Source organism: Equus caballus, chromosome 20 (assembly GCF_041296265.1).
Source record: "Equus caballus isolate H_3958 breed thoroughbred chromosome 20, TB-T2T, whole genome shotgun sequence".
NCBI lineage: Eukaryota > Metazoa > Chordata > Mammalia > Perissodactyla > Equidae > Equus > Equus caballus.
The window spans coordinates 20,938,977-20,960,662 of record NC_091703.1 but is presented as its reverse complement, the minus strand read 5'-3'; the positions used below and the strand labels follow the sequence as shown (position 1 = coordinate 20,960,662).

The 21,686-nt window shown below is 35.7% G+C and overlaps 1 protein-coding gene across 13 annotated transcripts in view; it reads right to left on the bottom strand.

The window, feature by feature from the left end:
• CDKAL1 (CDK5 regulatory subunit associated protein 1 like 1) overlaps positions 1-21,686 on the bottom strand; it is a 610,319-nt gene that overhangs the window by 217,761 nt on the left and 370,872 nt on the right. For all 13 annotated transcript variants that reach the window (XM_005603599.4, XM_014734733.3, XM_023624511.2 and 10 more), the window contains one exon: positions 5,167-5,312. In XM_005603599.4, coding sequence (XP_005603656.1) covers positions 5,167-5,312 — 146 coding nt within the window. The remainder of the gene's footprint in view (positions 1-5,166; positions 5,313-21,686) is intronic.

The window sequence follows — 21,686 nt, the reverse complement described above, 5'->3', positions numbered from 1 at the left end:
AAGTCTTCTAGAAGAGAATATCGGCAGTACACTCTTTGACATCAGCTTCAAAAGAATCTTTTTAGACACCATAACCCCCCACATGAGGGAAACAATAGAAAGAATAAACAAATGGGACTTCATCAGGCTAAAGAGCTTCTTCAAGGCAAGGGAAAACAGGAGTGAAACAAAAAAACAGCCCACTAATTGGGAAAAAATATTCACAAGTTATTTATCCGACAAAGGGTTAATCTCCATAATATACAAAGAACTCACACAACTCAACAATAAAAAATCAAACAACCCAATTACAAAATGGGCAGGGGACATGAACACACATTTCTCCAAAGAAGATATACGGATGGCCAATAAACACATGAAAAGATGCTCATCATCACTAATCATCAGGGAAATGCAAATCAAAACTACACTAAGATATCACCTTACACCTGTGAGAATGGCAAAAATATCCAAAACCAAGAGTGACAAATGTTGGAGAGGCTGTGGAGAAAAGGGAACCCTCATACACTGTTGGTGGGAATGCAAACTGATGCAGCCACTATGGAAAACAGTATGGAAATTCCTCAAAAAGTTAAGAATAGAAATACCTTATGACCCAGCCATCCCACTACTGGGTATCTACCCTAAGAACCTGAAATCAGTAGTTCCAAAAGTTCCATGCACCCCTATGTTCATCGCAGCATTATTCACAATAGCCAAGTCATGGAACCAACCTAAGTGCCCAGCAACTGATGATTGGATAAAGAAGATGTGGTATATATATACAATGGAATACTACTCAGCCATAAAAAAGGACAAAGTCGTCCTATTCACAACAACATGGATAGACCTTGAGAGTATTATGTTGAATGAAATAAGCGAGACAGAGAAAGACGAACTCTGTATGACTCCACTCATAGGTGGTAGTTAACATATGGACAAAGAGAACTGATCAGTGGTTGCCAGGGGAAAGGGGGGTGGGGGGAGGGCACTAGGGGTCAAGTGGTGTACCTACAACATGGCTAATAATGATGTACAACTGTAATTTCACAAGGATGTTAACTTTCATAACCTTAAAAAAAAAATATTCCTATCAATGGGACATTCTTACATATTTCTTTCATACTTTCATGTGTGAATTTGAGGACTCAGAGATTCTTTTACTTAGCATTAGGACATATGATTGAGATAAGTCTGCATGTTGTCATTTTTTGAATATATGTGAATATATGGTTTATGTTGGGGAGTGACTGTGTAAATTGAATGCTGCTCAAAGGAGGGGGACCCAGTTAAAGTCTATGTCTAAGGCCCTAAGGCCTTGGGAACCCTTATTATATCATCCCCAACACATCAAAGTGAAAAAGCCTCTCATTGAGAAGTATCTCTCTCAAAATTATACAAAAAAATTAAAACGAATGATTTAAGTTCTGTACTATTTTTCCCCCAGTAATATGTTAAAAACATAAGGGAGAAGCAAGTTAAGTGACAATTAATGAAAGTGATAAAATTTATGAAGCATTTATTAAAAATCACAAAAACACAAATCTCCCTAAAACCAGAATTACACCTCTTGCTTTGTTTGATATAGTTTTCTCCCATATCTCTACAAATCCCACACACATTTCAGGAAATCATCTTATCCATTTAGATAAAAACATCAGATTGCTTAGTTAATTTTCCAACTGGATTAATAAATCTGAATGGAATAATTTAAGTCATATGATTGTCTGCCCATGACCAGCTGTTTTAAATTAGTATATTAAGTAATTTAGACACTTTTCTTTGCAAAGGTTGCATGATTTAATAAATTCCCATATGCCTCAACATGTGCCAACACTACTAGGTTATCTTCAATCCAGCTGCTGTTATGATAATAGCTGCCAACTTTCAAACAACTGAAAGAATAATGAATCAGCTTCAAGTTGGCTCATATGTAAACTTCTATTGCTCCCAGCTAAAACATGGGCCAATTTCAACTGTAAAAAAAATTAATTAAGAAGATTTCACCTCCACTGTTTGAGAAACATGGCACCACGAATAGCGCTGAATTAGTAGTTTAAAAGCCTGCAGCTTCAGGTCAATTCCCATGGTTTAAATTTGAGTCTTAAATGCTGTAGGTTGTTTTAAAGATTGGATTTTTTGAGGAAACAGATTAGGAAATGCCTTGTCCCTAATTCATAATATGAATATTTGAGAAGCCTCACATTGATGGAGGAAAAAATAAACGAGACTTTCATTTGTTAAAGGCTCATTACAACAAAGTCTTCTAAGGCTTTAGAGAAAACAGGATGCAAATGAAAAGGGCCACATTTACACAGGAGCTAAAAAGCAGACAGAAGAAGAGAGCACCAAACACACCACTGTAAATCAGGGCCATTTTATGAATGGGTGTTAGGCACACAACAGGGCAACGTGACAGTATTAGACCCTCATTCTAAGGATGACAATATTGTATTGAATTTTAATAAACACCGGACAAAACAATTTTGTGCTGGATCAGTTATCCAAACTAGTGGGTCTACAGAAACCCCTGAAACTGTAGTGTTTCTGCTAACGACTAATCTGTTTGGCATAAGGTTATTCTGGTTTTCATCATGAAAAATAAGCAAAATATTAGAGCAGAAGTCTGCTTAAAATATTTCATTTATTTCTAAATATCCATTATAGCTGAGAACTGTTGATTGGACGAATGGACTCCCCCAAGAGGACAGCAAAACTTTTTCACAAAGAGCAAAGATGGATTATATTGTCTTAACAGGAGCGAGGCTGCACTATTCTTCACAAGCAACAGGATGGACTGGACGAAATACACAACCCTATGGTTCTGACGAAGTGTTTAAAACTATGTAAGGATCACCATGTTAGTAGTGATAATCTGATTTTTTATTTTTTTCCAAAGGGTACTGGTACTTTTGCTCAGTCATCTATTCTATATATCAGGCATATCATATTGGCCGCCTTCTATGGTGTTTCAATACATCTTATAAGGTATCAGGTTATAATCTAAGTGTGAAATTGTCTGCCTTCACTGCATATACACAATACAGAGGTAATAAAAAATCTCCTGGAGATGCTAAATGGCTAGCCTCACATTCTACAATTCCAGCGATTCACAGCACTTGAAACTGAAATTGTGGATGGATGGGTATGGGATGGGGTGTCTTCTCCAGGCATCTCCAAAATCCTCTCCAGTGATTTCTGATATTTCCAGTGCTGGAAATACTGGAAATCCTTGCGTAGAGTACTTGGTTCTGGGGTCTTCCAGACAGTTTGAATAGTTCTAGAAAAGCTACACAGATGCCTCAGGGTAACTCAGAATCCAAAGAAAGGACAATGAGCTTAGCCCATGAATAAAGGCAAGAGACTATTTTCTAATACTTTGATGTGATCATCTTTTGATTTTTTTACAGCTCATGGATGCTGTTGAAACTGTTCAAGATGCAACAGATTTAAAAGATCCATCTTTGGAGCAACTTAAAAGGCTAGAACTTGTTGTGAAATTGTTGCCCAGGTGAGTAGCCACAGTAATTCTGCAAACAACTGAGTCAGCACTCACCCAAAAGAAGGTAAAAGAAAGGTGTTGATTCCTTAACCTCACTGAATCATATTAGTGCAACAGACTATTTGGAAAGTGTTCTAGTCTATTCTGCACAACAGGATGCATGTCTATACTTGGCAAAATCTTGTGCAACAGGTATGAATTGTGTGCATTATTTGCTACTGCTCTAGTAAGCAGGAGGCAAGAAATTTCACAGGTGCAACAATTTATTTGCAATTTCGAAAACATTCCATTCACCAATGCCAGCGTGCCCAAAAGGACTCTTTCATGAGACAAGTCTACCTACAATAAGCCAGAATAAATGCAAAGGAGGGATACAGGTCAACAACAGGCATCTAACATAAAAATGCTTATTGTTTAGCCTTGACCTCAGTTCTGTTCAAGATCAGAAAGTATTAGACATGGTAGAGATCCGTCATTATTCTGTTTTCTACTTTGAAGGCTGTATATACTTATTGATTGTAATTATGAAATCTTAGAATAAATATACATTCTATTCACTGATTTGAATATTCGAACAATTAGCTGTAATTGTTTAAATGCACACTAAGTGTCTTTATTTCTGGCGGTTAGGATAATCAAGAAACGCCTAGAAAGGAGAAAGTAAATGGAGGAAAAAGATCTTAAAAGATTTGTATGTATTCAGGATAAGTGACTAACTGAAGGTGGAAAAAATAATTGCTTACAATTTGTATAAAGCAATCATATCCATGTAGTACTTCAACATGGTACAAAGGTACATAATTATAAACAAGAAGATGGAAATAAAAAGTTGTATCTTAATTAAGAAAAACAACAGAGGAACAAATTATGGAAAAAAATTAATGGAAAGTAGGAAGACCCATGCCACAAATATGCCAAGATAAATGACATATCCCCAAAGGGGAGAACACTGCCCTCAACTTGAGACAGTTCTGTACGGCTTTGGCCAGCACTACTATTTCCTGCCTTGTATAATCACAGAAGGCATTCCATGTTTGGTGATGATGAGAAGTGGGATTTTGAAGAATATAATTATGGGCTGCAAGTGTTTTCTGTGGCAACAAAATGATCATTCATGTCGGAGATTGTGTAAATATGCCTTAATTTTGGTCAAAAGCAATTTAACCTTTAAAAAATAGAATCTCCAAATCTCTTTATAAATCACAATTCTTCAAGTAAACTACAGGGAGAAGTGTGTAAAAGCAAACACATTCCAGATACTCTTCAAAAAAGCTATTTAGTGGAAAATTATCTATTTTATAGTTACATGATTTAGTGTACCTCCACGTCAAAAACAGCTCACAACTTCAAAAAGCCACATGAAAGGAGATTTAAGCAGAGCAAAGCTATGCAGTTTTCATCTACGAGGTCAGGTATAAAAATGATCACAATGCATGTTACCTTAGAAAGACTGGCAACCTTACACAAGTTAATGGTGTGTCAGGCACAGATGGAAGGTGGATATAAACTGAGGAGAAAGAAGAAACCACATCAAGGGTGCCTAAGGAAACTTAAAAGCTTTGAAAACTTCGAAAGTCTCGCCTTCTCTCTGGTACCTTTAATTGTGGCTACAATAAGTGCATTTTTGCCACATGCTTTTGAAAGAAAAAAGAAATGATTATTTTCTTAAGTATTAACAGACTTACTTCTCTTTCAGAAAATCCACTACTCTTTTGAAGTCAGCCACACAGTATTCTCTTTTCATTTCCATGAGCACAGTGTCAGAGGCCGACTGGACTGGTATGTGCAGAAAAGCATAGACTCTGGGATGATTAAGGATTTTTGCCATTTCCTTTAAAAAATAGAGGGAGAAAACATTAATCATTTTAACAAATTGGGGAATGGTTTCCCTAAGATCAACACTCACAAGTGCAAGAAAATAAACATCACTGAAAACAGACCAATCATCTAGGCTCTTAAAGTGAATGTCAATTGGCAGTACGCTATGATGACATCTGGGAATTTAATATTACTTTTATACGATTCTACGTATGAGTTATTTCCTCCTGTTCATCGTCTCTCTAAGGTGACAAAACAGAGATAAACTCAGTATTCCTACAGAGTAAAAGATCTTGAGTAGTTCAATATAAACACCATTCCTCCCTTGCCTCAAAGAAGTTTTATATTCTGCCTTGTTACAACAGCAGGAAAAATAGCAATACTTAAGGCAAACAGTTGAGGTCGTATAATCTGATGTACTTGAATAAAGGTTCTAAATTTAGGGCAGGTCAACTCTTTTTATTTTTATACTGAAGGAGGAAAAAAGCAATCTATAACTCACCTGTTTGTTTTTCAGCTAGTTAATGAACACTAGCTTTTTTGAGTATCTACTAGGCAAAGGGCACAGTAAGAGACAGTGAAGCCAACCAGTTCACCACTGGTCACCTACTGACATTTACCTTTAAGATGCAGAGTTTGAAAGAAGAAAAACAAGAGAAGAACAGGAAGAAGAATCTGCCTTGCAAAGCTAAAGAGAGCCAAGTTGAATTAAACAAATTAGGAAACCCAGAGATTGTTTTAAAATTCTTCCAAGAATACAAAGAGGGTAGGAAAAGAGTGATAAAAGGAAAGCTGTGGTAACAACTATTTACGCAAGCAATAAGAAAATTGAGTAATTTAGCCCTTCTCCATTGCTGCAAGGCTGTGGGCTCATAAATTAGAGAACGAGAGAATGAGAGAGAGAGGGAGGGAGGGAAGGCAAAGAGTCTATTAGAGAAAAAAATGTCAAGAAAGGAGCAGCTTTTTAATAACTTGCATGTGTCCAGTGATTTTTAGTTTTCAAAGTAGTGCACTTTCACATCTGTTATCTCATTTCATCCTTAGAACAATATTTTGAGGGATCTCACAGGATCAGAGAACCAGCTAATTCTGTATAGTCACCTCTTAGTTATTCAGGGGTCAGTCATGCATATGTATCAACCACGTCCTTTGTTTCGCCATTTTCTTTCCACTGACTGTGAACACAGCATTTTTACCAAAGTGGAAGAAAAGAGTGATTAACTCAAATCAGTCATCCTCTCAGTAACAGCTTGTTTTAAAAAATTCTTTTGACTACAAAATTCACTTAACCAAATATCCAATATTCATGGATATCCTTTATCTACCTTCTCTACCAGGAATTAACAGGTATATATATATAGTTATGTATAGATTACTAAATTGGAACTGAAGTTGAAGAATTTCTTATTTAGCAGAAATATAGCCGGTTAACACATTACCTGAAGAGTCCCTTCACAAAACTGTTACATTTCTTGGCTGGGTACTTAGTCAGTAGGCTCTTCCCATCCATACTGAACACATACTGTGGATAAGGCTGTGTGAGGCAGGGCACCACTACGACCCCCATTGTAAATATGTCGGCCTTCTGCTCTGATTCTGCCTTTCAGGTTTTCTATAACTGAACATCAAGATTCCTAAACAGTGTAAGAAAAATAATTGTACAAAAACCTTTGTTTTCTAAAGGGGAGGACTCTCAGCTTTAGCTCACTTTCAACATCTCTGCTCTGGTAAAACATGACACCTTAACAAATAACACAATTTGTGAAACGAAATTTCACTCTCAATCTCTGTGCCTTGGTTTTCTCATCTGTAAAGTGGAGATAGTGGTAATACCCACCACTCAGGGCTACTGGGCTATTGTGAAAATAAAATAAGATAATCCAATATGTGCTTACAGAAATTATCTAATATTCTTCTTCTTCCTTGGAGAGTATTTATAGTTCATGGTAACACATTTTCACACAGATTAATGGGAACCTATCAATAAACAGAACAGCTTCTCAATAAGTTGATTCCCTTAACTAGTAAGTGAAGGAGAGAGAACTTCTAGTGATTTACATAAAATACATTTGAAAGGGGGTCCCAGCAAACATGACCCAGGCCAGCAAGGGTAGTACAGTTTCTCTTGGAAACACTCAGGGTGGCCTCCTCCTACAATAAACAGGATACTGCACTAGATGAAGCCTCGACAATTTACAAATTAAAACGTTAATAGCAAACAAGTAGGATAAATTGGTGGTTTTTCCCCTTTGGCTCTCAAAATGAGACTTCCCACTAGTAATTACTTTTATCTTCATGCTACAGACTTTGTAACCTTATAACGGTAAGCACCAGAACACAAAATAAAAATAAACTTGCCTCTTAATTAACATCCCTATTTCTCCTACTAAAAGAATCATGACAACATAAATTAATGTATCCCAAAGAGACTAAGTACATATTTTTTATTTTGTTTTTCCTTCTGTCCCTCTTCTTACTCAGCACTCTTGGTTAAGGATAACCTTTGGTCTCTTCACCTTTCAAAATTCTTCTCTTATTTTTAAGGTTTAGCTTATAGTTAACAGGTTCTCTGGTGCAAGAGATTACTTTCTTCTCTATGATTTCTCAGCAACCTGTTCCTGGTGTTAACCAAAGTGTTTCTTGGTTTTGTCTTGCAATATGATAATGGATCTCCAAAACGGAAGCTCTAAAACAGCAGAGATTATGTTTTCCTCCTCTCCCTGGATCTCTGCAATGGCTATAGCACTGTGGTGAGTATGCCACCAAACACATAAATATACATGTGGGTTAAAACCACATCAATATACACAGAAAGGGATAGAGAATATAATTGCTATTTGATAGGAAGACAAATTTTCAATTAATAAGAGTTCAGTTTGGCTAAAGCAGGTAATCAAGCGCATAGCCAAGCAGGTAAACAAGCATATAATCAGCCTGCCTTCATTTCTGGAACAAGTGAAAAATTACATGTGAATACACAGGTAAATATATACATAAGGAAAACTTAGATACTTTATAGGTTGCCCCACCATGGGTTATGTTTCTAAAAGTCTGTCGGAGCTTTAGATTGGAATCACAATGTACTTTTTTTTATAGAAGTAATTTACAAACAATGTGCAAGGTCCAGGTTAACCAAAGGAAAAAGGAGTACTTAGTTCAAAATGTAATAGAAAAATGGCAGTCACGAGCAACCCTGTGCTCTGAGCTGGGTGAGAGTGTCTGAGTACACAGGCAAGAATGCTAGAGGGCATGTGCGCAAACAAGGGTGTGTGTGTGTGTGTTGGAGAGCTCTGGTAGCAAGCAGCATGGAAATGGCAGCTATTTTAATATACGGTAATTTATAATTTAAGGGTTGATCAAGGCTGCTTAAAACATAGGTATAAAAATAAAATAGAGATGGTGACTATTGTACAGGCAGGGACCAGAGAACGGCTAACCAGATCAACAAAACAGTATTTCTATCTGGTGCTTTTACATGGAGCTCTCCTATTACAAACTGATAATCACCTCAATGTTTGTAATTTTTTTATGAACCTAAAAAGCAAAGAAAAAATAATGAATTGAATGAAAACAGGTATAATCTTTAAAAGCAATCCTATGTATAAGTACATTTTTAAAAGAATTGTTTCATTTTTATTACCCTGAAGTCATCAAATTAATAATCATATTCTACTTGAGTTTAAATACATATACTACTAGCTTAACAAAGTCCTTCTCTGTGTGAGAGTATATGAAAATATATTAATGAGTGTGTTCGGATGTATTTACATTCACATTGATAGTTATCAGTCAGAAAGCCCTCTCAGATTGTAGCTTTGCTAGGAAGTATATGCATATTTAAAACGCTAAACTTTACATTGCTTTGTTTTCAAGTAACCTAAGATATATGATAAAGCAAGAAAATACTTCAAGAAAAGAGAAAGTATATCATTAAGTATTTAAAAAATAGTTCTTTTGAGATATAATTCACATACCATACAATTTACCCATAAAAAGTATGCAATTAAATGTTTTTTTAGTATATTCACAGGGTTGTGCAACCATTACCACAATCTAATTTTAGAATATTTGTATAACCCCTAAAACAAACTCTATGCCCACTAGCAGTCTCTTCCCATTTTCCCAATTCCACAACTCCCTTCCTCCAGCCCTAAACAACCACTAGTCTACTTTCCATCTCTATAAATTTGCCTATTATTGACATCTCATATAAATAGAATCATACAATATATGGTCTTTTGTGACTGGCTTCTTTCACTCATAATGTTTTCAAGAGTCATCCATGTTCAAGCATGTAGGCAATCTTTTCAATTAAAAAAACAGGAATTCAGAATTTATTAAATACATCATTTCATGCAAAACTATTCCAAATGTTCTGAATATTATTAGCTCAATTAAGATAGTAAAGTAAGTTTCATCCATATGTATAGACTTTAACAACACAAATAATCTAATGGAATAAATTTCACAGAGCTTAGCTGTTACATATAAGATCTTATCAGGAAAAATTAGATGCAAAAGATAGAGGGGAATGTTATAAAAAATTCCTTTAAAAAACTGGTTCGCTTAAAAAGAGAAGAATAGGGGGTGGCTATAAATGATAATATATATTTTTGGCTCCTATTGTTTTTTATTTTATTGTGGTAAAATATACATAACATAAAATTTCCCATTTTGACTATTTTTGAGTGTACAATTCAGTGACATTAAGTACATTCACACTGTTGTGCAACCACCACCACCCTCCATCTCCAGAACTTTTTCATCACCCCAAACTGAAACTGTGTTCATTAAACAATGACTCCCTATGCCTCCCACCCCCTAGCTGTTGGTAACCATTATCTTATTTTCTGTCTCTATTAATGTGACTATTCTAGGTACCTCATATAAGTGAAATCATATGAAGTGGTTCAGAACAAGCCTCCCCAACTGTGCCACTGTAGCATGTGGATTACTTTGAGCTGAAGTCAATTAAGACCCAACAGACTCAAGAAAAACTTTCACCTCTCGCTTAACTACTGTGGGGACCTGGATTTGGCCACCCCAAGATATGTCTCTTTGGCATGATGATTATTTGTGACTTGTTACTTTGCAGACAGGAAAGCAACTGAAAAGCAGAATTTACTTACCCTTTGTAAGAGACATTTACATTGTGAAGGAAATCTCCATCTGTAAAAGATATCTCCCTCTGGACCAGGAAGAAGGGGAGATGACCTTGTCTCTAGAAACTCTTAAGCAATGGGGAAGGCAAGGACTTAAATTTGCATTTTATTGTGCTTGTCTGGTAACCTCCTGTAACTGACTTCCCTCCCCCTCCCAATGTTGGCATTTCTTTAAGGATTAAGCATCTTTCCTTAGGCTAGGAACCGATTGCTGCGCTCACCTGTGACCACCCAGCTGGAGACAACAGACTTGCCTCCTGCTATGCCTTCCAAGATAGCAGACCCACTACCTGCTGTGTCCATCAAGCACTGTGCCCACAGGGCAATCTTGTGACTATTGTGGGAGGGACATTTCAATCATATGTGAAACATCCTGTTTGGGGGTATAAAATCTCTCTGTGCACCCCACTTCTTCAGTGTCCTTTCTTCCTTCGGGAAGAAAGGCCCCGGGCCATGGTCCTCATAAAGCTTTGTTTAATTTTCTCTTGCTATTCTGTCTCATGTGAATTTAATTCATTCTCGGGCCAGACGAACCCACATTAGGTAGAGGAAAAGTCTTCCTCCCCTACACTACTTAAAAGAATTTAGACAGGGGGCCTGGCTCAGAGAGAGTGAGCTATTACCAGAGATAATTTTTATCTGAATGACTTATCTGTATGGCACAGTAAACATCTAATTACTAAACATCTGCCCTTCTTAGTGTCCTGTGAATTATCCCACTCCCCTTTGATGCCACAGACCCCTATCTCATTCCTTAGTTCAAGATGGCATACAAGCCTCAACTGCCCAACTTGCCCTTGGGTCTCATATTTTTATGGGGCTCCAGTATGTATGTAATTAAATTTGTTTTTCTCCTGTTAATGTGTCTCATGTCAATTTGATTATTAGACCAGCCAAAGGACCTAGAAGGACAGAAGAAAAATCTTTTCGCCCCTATTCATACAAGATTTGTTCTTTTGCATCTGTCTTATTTCACTTAGTGTAATGTTTTCAAGGTTCATCCTTGTTGTAGTGATATCAGGTTTTTTTCAATATCTCTTTTTCCAAGTAGTTGGAGTTCTACTCTCAATGTCAGAGCACACTGTACAGACTTCTATTAGCATTTATTTCCCTGTCAATGCTTTTATCCCAAGGGTATATCTTGTTTATCTCTATCTCCACATTTCCTTGCTCAATGCCTGGTCCTTAAATACTTCTTAAGTTATAGTTGAATAAATGAATGATTGAATGACCCAATCAATTAATCAACATGGTTATTTTGGAGTAAGTCCTACAAAGACTTCTAGCCAAAGGTCAAAACAGCTATGCCTGTGTTCTAGGACAACCCATTTCTGGAGTCACTTTCAACACTCTCAAATCATATAAGTCAAGATAAAATAAGATGAGCATCATATTTCATCCATTACTTCATTAATGACATTGTAACAGCTACTAAGTGAATTACTAGCACCTACATTTACTCTTAGCAATCTAAAAATAAATTATCATTAATAGCATCAGAAAGTGAATGAGGGAGCGTAAGAAGAGAACATTTCCAATCCTTATGTCCCAAATGGAAAGGATTAGGTATTTTGAACAGATTCTAATTTACATTTGATCTATAACTTAATTAGAACAGGAAATTCACTTCTAAACGGCAGAGTTAACGTTTTCAATATTTGTGTTAAAATAAGTTGAGACAAAATGTCCGTTCTAATTAGCTTTCACAGAAATGTTAAATGGCCTTCAATGCTCCTTTACCATTACCACTTCATCTTAGCGTCAGAGTGAATAAACAGACTTTGCATTACAAAGATAAAAATATACGTCTTAATACTAATGTCAAAATGCTAAGAGTTGTAATTTTACATACATTTATTTTCAACTGATATTATTAGTGTTTGGTTTTATTTTTAAATTATTATCCTGTTCTGCTAAGGCCAAGACATCAAAAGGGAGTTCTTGTATCCTGATTGTGGTGATGGTTACATGAATCTATACAAACATTAAAATTCATAAAACTGAACACACATGAAAAAGTCAATTTTACTGTATTAATTTTAAAATAAAATAAAGAGGAAGACTAACTGTAAACTCTGTTGTGACTCAAACACTATATAATATAAACAGGTATATGTTAAAACACTAATGTGTAATATACATATAATTGCCTTTTCTTCCATTTAGGAAAAAAAAGACTGAGTCTACTAAACACTAAAAGAACAAATCATAGCTGATCAATTTAATGGGGAAAATGCAGCCCAGTTAGATTGAGCATTCAGCTCAGACAATTCTATTGGCTTCTCTTAAACATGATATAAATAATTAAAGAATCCAATGGAAAGGCAGATGTTAAAGATTTATTTTAAAATATTTAACTCCCATTTATTTATGGTCTGATTACCCAAAATGAGGCTAACGTTAGATACCTTTTGTTTCATGTGTTAGGCGGTATACAGTAGGAAGAATGTTCTAGTGATTTAACTGCTCTAGGTAGAGTTGTTTAGTATGTAAAACGATGTGGCTAAGCAAGTATTTACTAAACAACAAACTATGTTTCTGGGACTGGGGGTACAAAGAAGACAATAACCTCCTCTAAACTGTGTAAACACGTAAACACATAACTGCCTCCTTTGATGATGGAGCACTGACTTATGTCAGGCACTCTGCTGAGCAGTTTATGTTGATCTCATCTGACCTCTCACTCTATGATGTAGGTATTTTTATTATTTCTGTGGTAGGCTGCACAACTATTTGCCAAATATTCTGGTTTCCCTCCCTCTGGGAGTGTTATAATCTCTTCCTAGTTAAACTCAGGAGTAGCTGTGTGACTTGCAATGGCCAATGAAACGTGGGCAGAAATGACAGGCACTATTTCTGGGCAGAAGCTTTAAAGCCAGTGGTTCTCTTTCCATTGCTTTGTGTCTTCTTTGATTTCTTTCAATGTTTTACAGTTTTCGGTGCACAGGTCTTTCACCTCTTTGGTTAAATTTATTCCTAGGTATTTTATTCTTTTTGTTGCGATTGTAAAATGAGACTATATTCTTATTTTTTCTTTGTGCTATTTTGTTGTTAGCGTATAGAAACGCAGCTGATTTTTATATGTTTATTTTATATCCTATAACTTTACTGTATTCATTTATAATTTCTAATAGTCTTTTTATGGATTCTTTAGTGTTTTCTATATATAAAATCATGTCATATGCAAATCATGAGTTTTACTTCTTCCTTTCCCATTTGGATCCCTTTTTTTTCTTTTTCTTGCCTGATTGCTCTGTCTAGGACTTCCAATACTATGTTAAACAAGAGTGGCCAAAGTGGCATCCTTGTCCGGGTCTTGTTCTTAAAGTCAGAGCTTTTGGTTTTTCACCATTGAGTATGATATTAGCTGTTGGTCTGTCATATATGGCCTTATTATGTTGAGGTACTTTCCTCCTATACTCATTTTATTCAGTTATTATCATAAATGGATGCTGTATATTGTTAAATGCTTTCTCTGCATCTACTGAGGTAATCATGTGATTTTTATCCCTCGTTTTGTTAATGTGGTATATTACGTTGACTGATTTGTGGATGTTGAACCATCCCTGCATCCCTGGGATAAATCCCACTTGATCATGGTGTATGATCTTTTTAATGTATTGTTGTATTCGATTTGCTAATGTCGTGTTGAGGATTTTTGCATTGATATTCATCAGTGGTATTGGCTTGTAACTTTCTTTTTTTGTGTTGTCCTTGTCTAGTTTTGGTATCAGGGTAATGCCAGCCTTGTAGAATGAGTTAGGAAGCTTCTCTTCCTCTTCAACTTTTTAGAAGAGTTTGAGAAGGAGAGGTAGTAAGTCTTATTTGATTGTTTGGTAGAATTCACCAGGGGAGCCCTCTGGTCCTGGACTTCTGTTTTTTAAGAAAAGCCAGTGGTTCTTTATGTCTCTGTTTCTCCCTCTTCTACAGTCTAAGTTGTGAAGTGGAGACACCTTGAACAGAGCTTTGGTGAATCCATAATGAATATGTAGCATTGGCAAAAACTACATTTTTGTTGTCATTGAAATTTTTGAGATTGTGAGGGCCTTGAACTGGCCACCCCAAGATATGTCTCTTTGGCATGATGATTATTTGAGGCTGGTTACTTTGCAGACAGGAAAGCAACTGAAAAGTAGAATTTACTTACCCTTTGGAAGAGACATTTACATTGTAAAGGAAATCTCCATCTGTAAAGATACCTCCCTTTCTGTACCAGGAAGAAGAAAGAGGATGACCTTAACTCTAGAAACTCTTAATCAATGCCAAAGGCAAGGACTTAAATCTGCATTTGTTTACTGTGCTTGTCTGGTAACCTCCTGTAACTGACTCCCCCCACCCCCAACATCCTCCTTTGTCTTTAGCTGGATAATGGTATTTAAGGTGGGGGCTTCAGCCATTTTGGCAAGTTGCTCAGCTTGCCTGAGCCTCTCCCATGTATACATGTTATAAAGCTTTGTTTAATTTTCTCTTGCTATTCTGTCTCATGTGAATTTAATTTGTTCTCCGGCCAGATGAACCCAGAGAGGGTAGAGGAAATGTCTTCCTCCCCTACAAGATCATTTGTTATACAGCATAACCTAATGCATCCTACTGGCACACTGTCATTTTATGGATGAAGAAAACTAACATTTGGAGATGTTCAAAATAAATGTATGTCCACAAGGAAGAGTACTAAGTGGAATAACTGGATTTGGAACCTAAGCCTGTCAGACTGCAAAGTCCTTTTTCTTAACCAATTTTCAATAAACACTGGAATAGAAGTATGTATCAATTACAAAGATAGAACATGAGAGGAAGAAATAAACCGTTATATTGGCAACAGAAGCTTTCACTCAAAATGGAGATCAATTTTGAATGATAAACAAAAGTTTTCCAGGCAAACTCCAACAGGTAACACATAACATGTCCCAGTGCCTTGAGATTCAAGGCTGTATATTTTGTAAAATAATTCAGTGACCTGTCAAATATGTTCTGCTTTTTTTAGTCTAAAAATATCAATTATATTTAAAAGTACACTTGGGAAAATAAAAAGTACACTAGGGGGCCACTTAATGATTCTCTACCTATTCACACTTTTCTGAAATCTAATAATTATAACATTCTTTGTTGAAATCATTTAAAGACAGAATTGTGTTCATTTGAGGGGGTGGGCTCACAGATTTTATGAGGCTGAACCTGTTACGTACTTTTAGAAAAAAGATGCATAAAGTAATTAGTGCACATAAAATAATGAGAACATATTGTTCTTTTAAAAATGAACATTTTCTCTATTATAAAAGTAACACAAATTCACTTTTGAGATTTTGGAAAACAGAAAAATAGAATGAGAAAAACTGATCATGGTTAAAATAGCTATTGTTAAAAGAAAAATTCATTACTCTTGCTATTATCTTGAAACAATTAAATTACAAAATTATATCTGTTACTATCTAGTTGGTTTAGAAAAAGTGAAATGATTTTCAAAGGGCAAAATATTAAGCTAATAATATTTCTTGACAGCGCAGCATTTGGTGTGAGCTCAATTTCTTCACAACTTAGCAGGGTCCAAATCACCCAGACACTTATGCTCAAAGGGCTCATAATGCTTCCACATTAGCAGAACAGGGGAGAGAAATCTGAATATGAAAACACAAATAAAGAAGAATCAGAGATAAGAATCAGCAAAACATCGTAGAATCATTCCTGAAGAAGACATTACCTTTAGAGCAATGTAGTCCCTGGAGCTATGATGACACAGTGGAAACAGTAGACAGACAGGAAAGAAATTTCTTTGTTGAAAAAGAACATAAAAAAGGAGAATGAAAGTAAAAGAAGGAAAGAGGGAAGGGCAATTTTTTTCCCACTCACAAATTGATTGTAATATAAAGGAATTCTTAGATGTCCATTAAGACTTTTAGTCTTAAAAACAGGAACCATAAGCAGTCATTTAACTGTAATGATTATTAGAAGAATGGAGAAAGCTCATAATACTATTAGTAGTACAGTAGTAGCAGTAGCAATAATAATAATAAAAATAATGATAGGAGTTAACATCCTTATGTGCTAGACACTGTGCTGATCACACTCATTATCTCATTTAAATTTCTGAACAAACCTAGGATGTAGTAGTTTTACTCAGTCTAATACTCAGAGAAATTAATCACCTTGCCCAAGGCACAATGGTGGAGCTGGAATGTAAACACAGTCATCCCAACACTTGAAGGGTAGCAGAATATGCCACCCCCAAATATACCTATTAGGCATATGGGTTATTTTGAGCTAAAGGCCATTGAGAACCAGCAGACCCAGCAAAAGCTGTAAAAACAGGGCCCTCCTTTTCCTTTTGTAAAGGAAATTTCTACCTATAAAGGAAATTTCCATCTGTAAATTTAGGGGGAAAAAAGACATTAAGATGGAAATTCTTATTAGGAAGAAGAGGGCTTTTAACAAGTCTTATCAAGGGTAAAGGCAAGACTTAAATCTGCATGACAAACGTTACTTAACAATTCTTGTTCACCATACTTTCTCTGGTCATCTTCTCAGAACTTGTCGCCCCTGCTTTGAAGCCCCAAATCCCTTTTCCTTTGTTGTAGCGTAAGACGGTACACAAACCCAAGTGCTAAATATCCCTCTGGGTTACTCATTGCTGGGTGCTTCCATGTGTATATGTGCGATGCACATATTAATAAACTTCTGTTTTTCTCTTGTTAATTTGTCTTTGGCCAGTCTAACGTACAGAACCCCACCTGGAGAATCTAAGGTGGGTAGAGGAAAAGATCTTTTCCCCCCCTACACACTACTCCATCAAGTGTGTCTCACAAGAGCATCCCTTCTGTGGATGGATCTGTGATCTTACCTAAACCTAAAACCATTCTTGAGGAATAACACAAACTAATTCACACGAAGATGTTAACAATAAATAATTTCTGGAACCAGGGTTGAAAAGAAGCAGTGGAGAGTAGTCTCTCCAAAACAAGACATTAAAAAAATGTATCAGACAACTTAAATTTTGTAGTATGCAAGATCTCCTAATGTGGAATTTATTAGAAATGTGTGGATTTTTTTCAAATGTCTCCAAATGCATGAATTAAATGTGTCTCATTACATTGCTTGAAATTAGATGATAGATGAACAGGACTTTTGCAGTCTTTTGCTACTGAACAATATAGATTTTGAATAGAAACTGATAAGCAGGTATATATATTTCCACCTTGTTCCACTTTAATTGTTTTCACTTGGTAAAACTGGTTTCACTTTTCAGTTCTTTAATTGGAAGTGAAATTAAAGCATTTCCAGTTACTGCACAGTAGCTAGCTTGTCTAAGAACACCTTGTCAGAATATTTTCTGAGATTCTAACCTGCTGGTTTTTTAAGCACTGTGGCTCTGAAGTGCCAAGATCAGAAAGCTCATTTAGCATGTAAAGAAAGATCCAGAAAAACTTCCATTTGGTGAGCCAAACTTACTTTTTAAGAAGATTTGAGCTATTTTTCTAGTGTTTTGTTATTTTTTAATCAAATGGAAGTTAAAATTTGATGCAATTAAAGTAGATTTCTTCAGTTGAAGAGGAAAATGTAGAGTTTTATTTTCCTCCCTGCTGTCAAAGTCTGTGGCCTCTACAAATATAAAAATCTGAGGCACCTTTCTTGCAAGGTTCTGCCTAATGACAACAGAAGCAATCATTTGATGTATAAGTACTTTCACATCTTAAATTTTGCCATTTTTATAAGATTAAAGTATTTTTTTAAAAAGATGGTAGAGCAGGCTTTGAACTTCATCTTTCCAATGATCAAATGCGTTATAAATATATACCAATACATTATGTATACCTGCCTTCAGAACTGGATAAACATGGTTCTAAAAAAAATGATTACGGATATATAACGTACCATACTACACGTTAAGAATTTCCTTCTGCCTTAGGTGGAAAAATGACTTTCAAATCAAGTACTCTGTCTTTTTTAATATTCAAAGTTAGCGAGAGATTGGGAATATAGAAGACAGCTAGGAAAAGAAAGAACTATGTCAAAGATGAATCTAACAAAATTAGTAATAAGCTGAAGTGAACCAGGATAGAGGGTGCTGGTAATCATCAACTGTTTTCTATGTGATGTTTCGATCATTTCTTTTGTCCTATCCTCACAGGACTCTAAATAATCACTCCATAGAATTACTCAATGAGCACAGTTCAAACGGGATATTTAGAAAGAACTGGGAATTATTTTGAAAGGAGTGTACAGTTCAAACGGGATATTTAGAAAGAACTGGGAATTATTTTGAAAGGAGTGTCCCTGAAAAAATGGTGTCAAGAAGTGGGAGAACACATTCCAGATGAAGAAATTTATCTCAAGTACAGAGGTTGCCCTGAGTAATATTAACATCTGACATGTCTTCAGCTGAGTGAAATGAAGAAAGGAAAATCCAACCTCTTGGGGGTTTAACATATTAAAACTAAAAACATATGAGATATTTGCAATCTGGGTGTTTTATTTTCTCCTTAATAGACTACTGAATGACTTTCTACAATCACTGATTATATACAAGTAGTTTAAAAATGAACTCAGTATGGATGAATGGATAAAGAAGATGTGGCATATATATATTTATATATACACACTCACACACAGTGGAATACTATTCAGCCATTAAAAAAGAAGGAAAGCCCACTGTGTGCAACAACCTGGATGAACCTTGAGGTTATTATGCTGACATAAGTCAGACAGAGAAAGATAAATACTGTATGATATCACTTATATGTGGACTAAAAAAACAAAACAAAAAACAAGCTCATAGATACAGAAAACGTATCAATGGTTCCCAGAGGCGGGAGTTGGGGGTAGGTGAAACAGGTGAAAGGAGTCAAAAAGTACAAACTTCCGTTATAACATAACTAAGTCCTGGGGAAGTAACGTATAGCATGGTGACTAGAGTTAACAATACTGCATTGTACATTTGAAAGTTGCTAACAGAGTAGATCTTAAAAGTTCTCATCACAAGAAAAAAAATTTCTATGTGTGGTGAGGGATGTTAACTAGACTTCTTGTGGTGAACATTTTGCAATGTATACAAATACTGAATCTATCTTGTACACCTGAAACTTTATAATGCTATGTCAATTATATCTCAATTAAAAAAAAATGAACTCAGTATTTCCTTGCCAAAGCATTAGAACCTCTTCCTGCTCAGTTACAGAGGTTCAAAATCTGAATTTCTCACCCTCATCCACTATACTCTATCAGTTGCTATGTGTTTTTTATACTACTCAAGCCCCAGAAGTCTCTGATATTTTGCCACATCTACCTCCTGGACATAACTTTGCATGGTCCAGGTCACGCACTTCTTTCTTACAAACCATAGTGTAAGTGTGAATCTTCAAATGGGCATAGGGTACTTCTGGAAGGAAGCAAACCAGCAGGTAAGGATCATCTGAAAATGAATCCATTTCTAGGTCTTCAAATTCCATTTGTACTCTTTCCTGAAACTGACTTGTCTGTGGTGAAGGCTTCCTGCTGGGGCTCCTTTCACACCTTCAGGTCACCAAACAATGGATTTGTGAAACTGCCTTTTCAAAGCAACCTAAAGAATTCCCATGTGTGCCACCCTCACCATCCATTACATTAGAGACTGCTTTTATAATAATTTTTTACATTTATGCTTAATACACTGTTTTGATGAATTGCGTACTAGTAAAAATTTAATCACAATTCAACAAAAAAAGTGTTTTTTAAATAAATACTTAAGGGGCTGGCCCAGTGGCGCAGCGATTAAGTTTGCATGTTCTGCTTCGGCAGCCCAGGGTTCGCTGGTTCGGATCCCAGGGGCAGACCTACGCACCGCTTGGTAAGCCATGCTGTGGCAGGCACCCCACATATAAAGTAGAGGAAGATAGGGACACATGTTAGCTCAGGGCCAGTCTTCCTCAACAAAAAGATGAGGGTTGGAGGCAGATGTTAGCTCAGGGCTAATCTTGCTCAAACAAAACAAAACAAAAACTTCAGAGCCTCATGGTCACAATAATGTTTTTATGTTTAATTTATACACATATTTTGTTATAGAAAAGGGCTGTAGAATGATCAATAGAAGACTTTCAAGCTTTAAAATATATTAGATAGAATTCCATAGAGGAAGTAGAAAGAAAATTCAAATTCCAGGAAAAAAAGAGGATGCTGTAAATTTCCTTATTTTTTATATTTCATTGAATACAAGGGCCATCCAAGTTGTCAAAAGTGACAGGATTGCCTTCTTTTTTATGGTTAAATAATATTTCATTGTACATATAGAAATACCACATTTTCTTCATCCATTCATTGGTCAATGGACATGTTACTTTTTATATGGGAGAATTTTTAAGGAACAAATAACTAAAAATAATTTGTCATTATTTGAAAATATGAAAGACTAATTATGAGTATTACTCAATTATAGGAGTCCAAAATTAAAACCCTTTTTAAGATAAACAAGATGCATGGAGGTCAAATAACAAGGCAAATCAGTTGAAGAGCAGAGAATACTGCTCACACACTATGTTAGTGCCCCGACCTATCTTAATTCTCTTGTCAAAAACAGGAGATTTTCTAAACAAATAAAAACTCTAAATGCCTAAAAAAAAAAACAAAAAAATTCACTTTCACTAATCATTTTACTATTGATGTCTCTAAAACAACAATCAACAATAAAGTGATGATTAAATTCATTTTATTTTTTTACTGAACAACATAGAGAAATTCCCACAGTTCACTCCAAAAAGAATATACTCTATTTCATCACTCAGTAATAAAACTATTAACTTACAGCCCAAAGAGAATATGAAAACCTGGTAGCCAAATACAGCTCAACTTGATAGTTATCTGTAAGTCTAACCTAACATCTGTTTCTTTATTATCTTTTCCCAAAGTATTTTGCATTACTAGATATAATTATATATTCTGCAGTAAGAAAAAGTACAGTATAAGGCCTCCTTTAGTCCCATCTGTATGTAATAAAGGAATCAAATTTTGAAATGGAAGACTGTGAAAGGAAACTTCTACCTTTAATCATAACAGAAACAAAAACAGCTGATTGCCCTTTTTCCTGCACTGTGGCACCTACTAATAACGGTAAGAAAAACACTAGCCACATGTGCAACTCTGAATCAGCGTGGGATCTGAAGAGCCACAGACTGGCTGAATCTGTTTCAAGCTGACTTTACAAAACCAAGTCCAAAGCTGAACCTTTGCAACATTGTATGTGAAATGTCCTTTAGGATTCT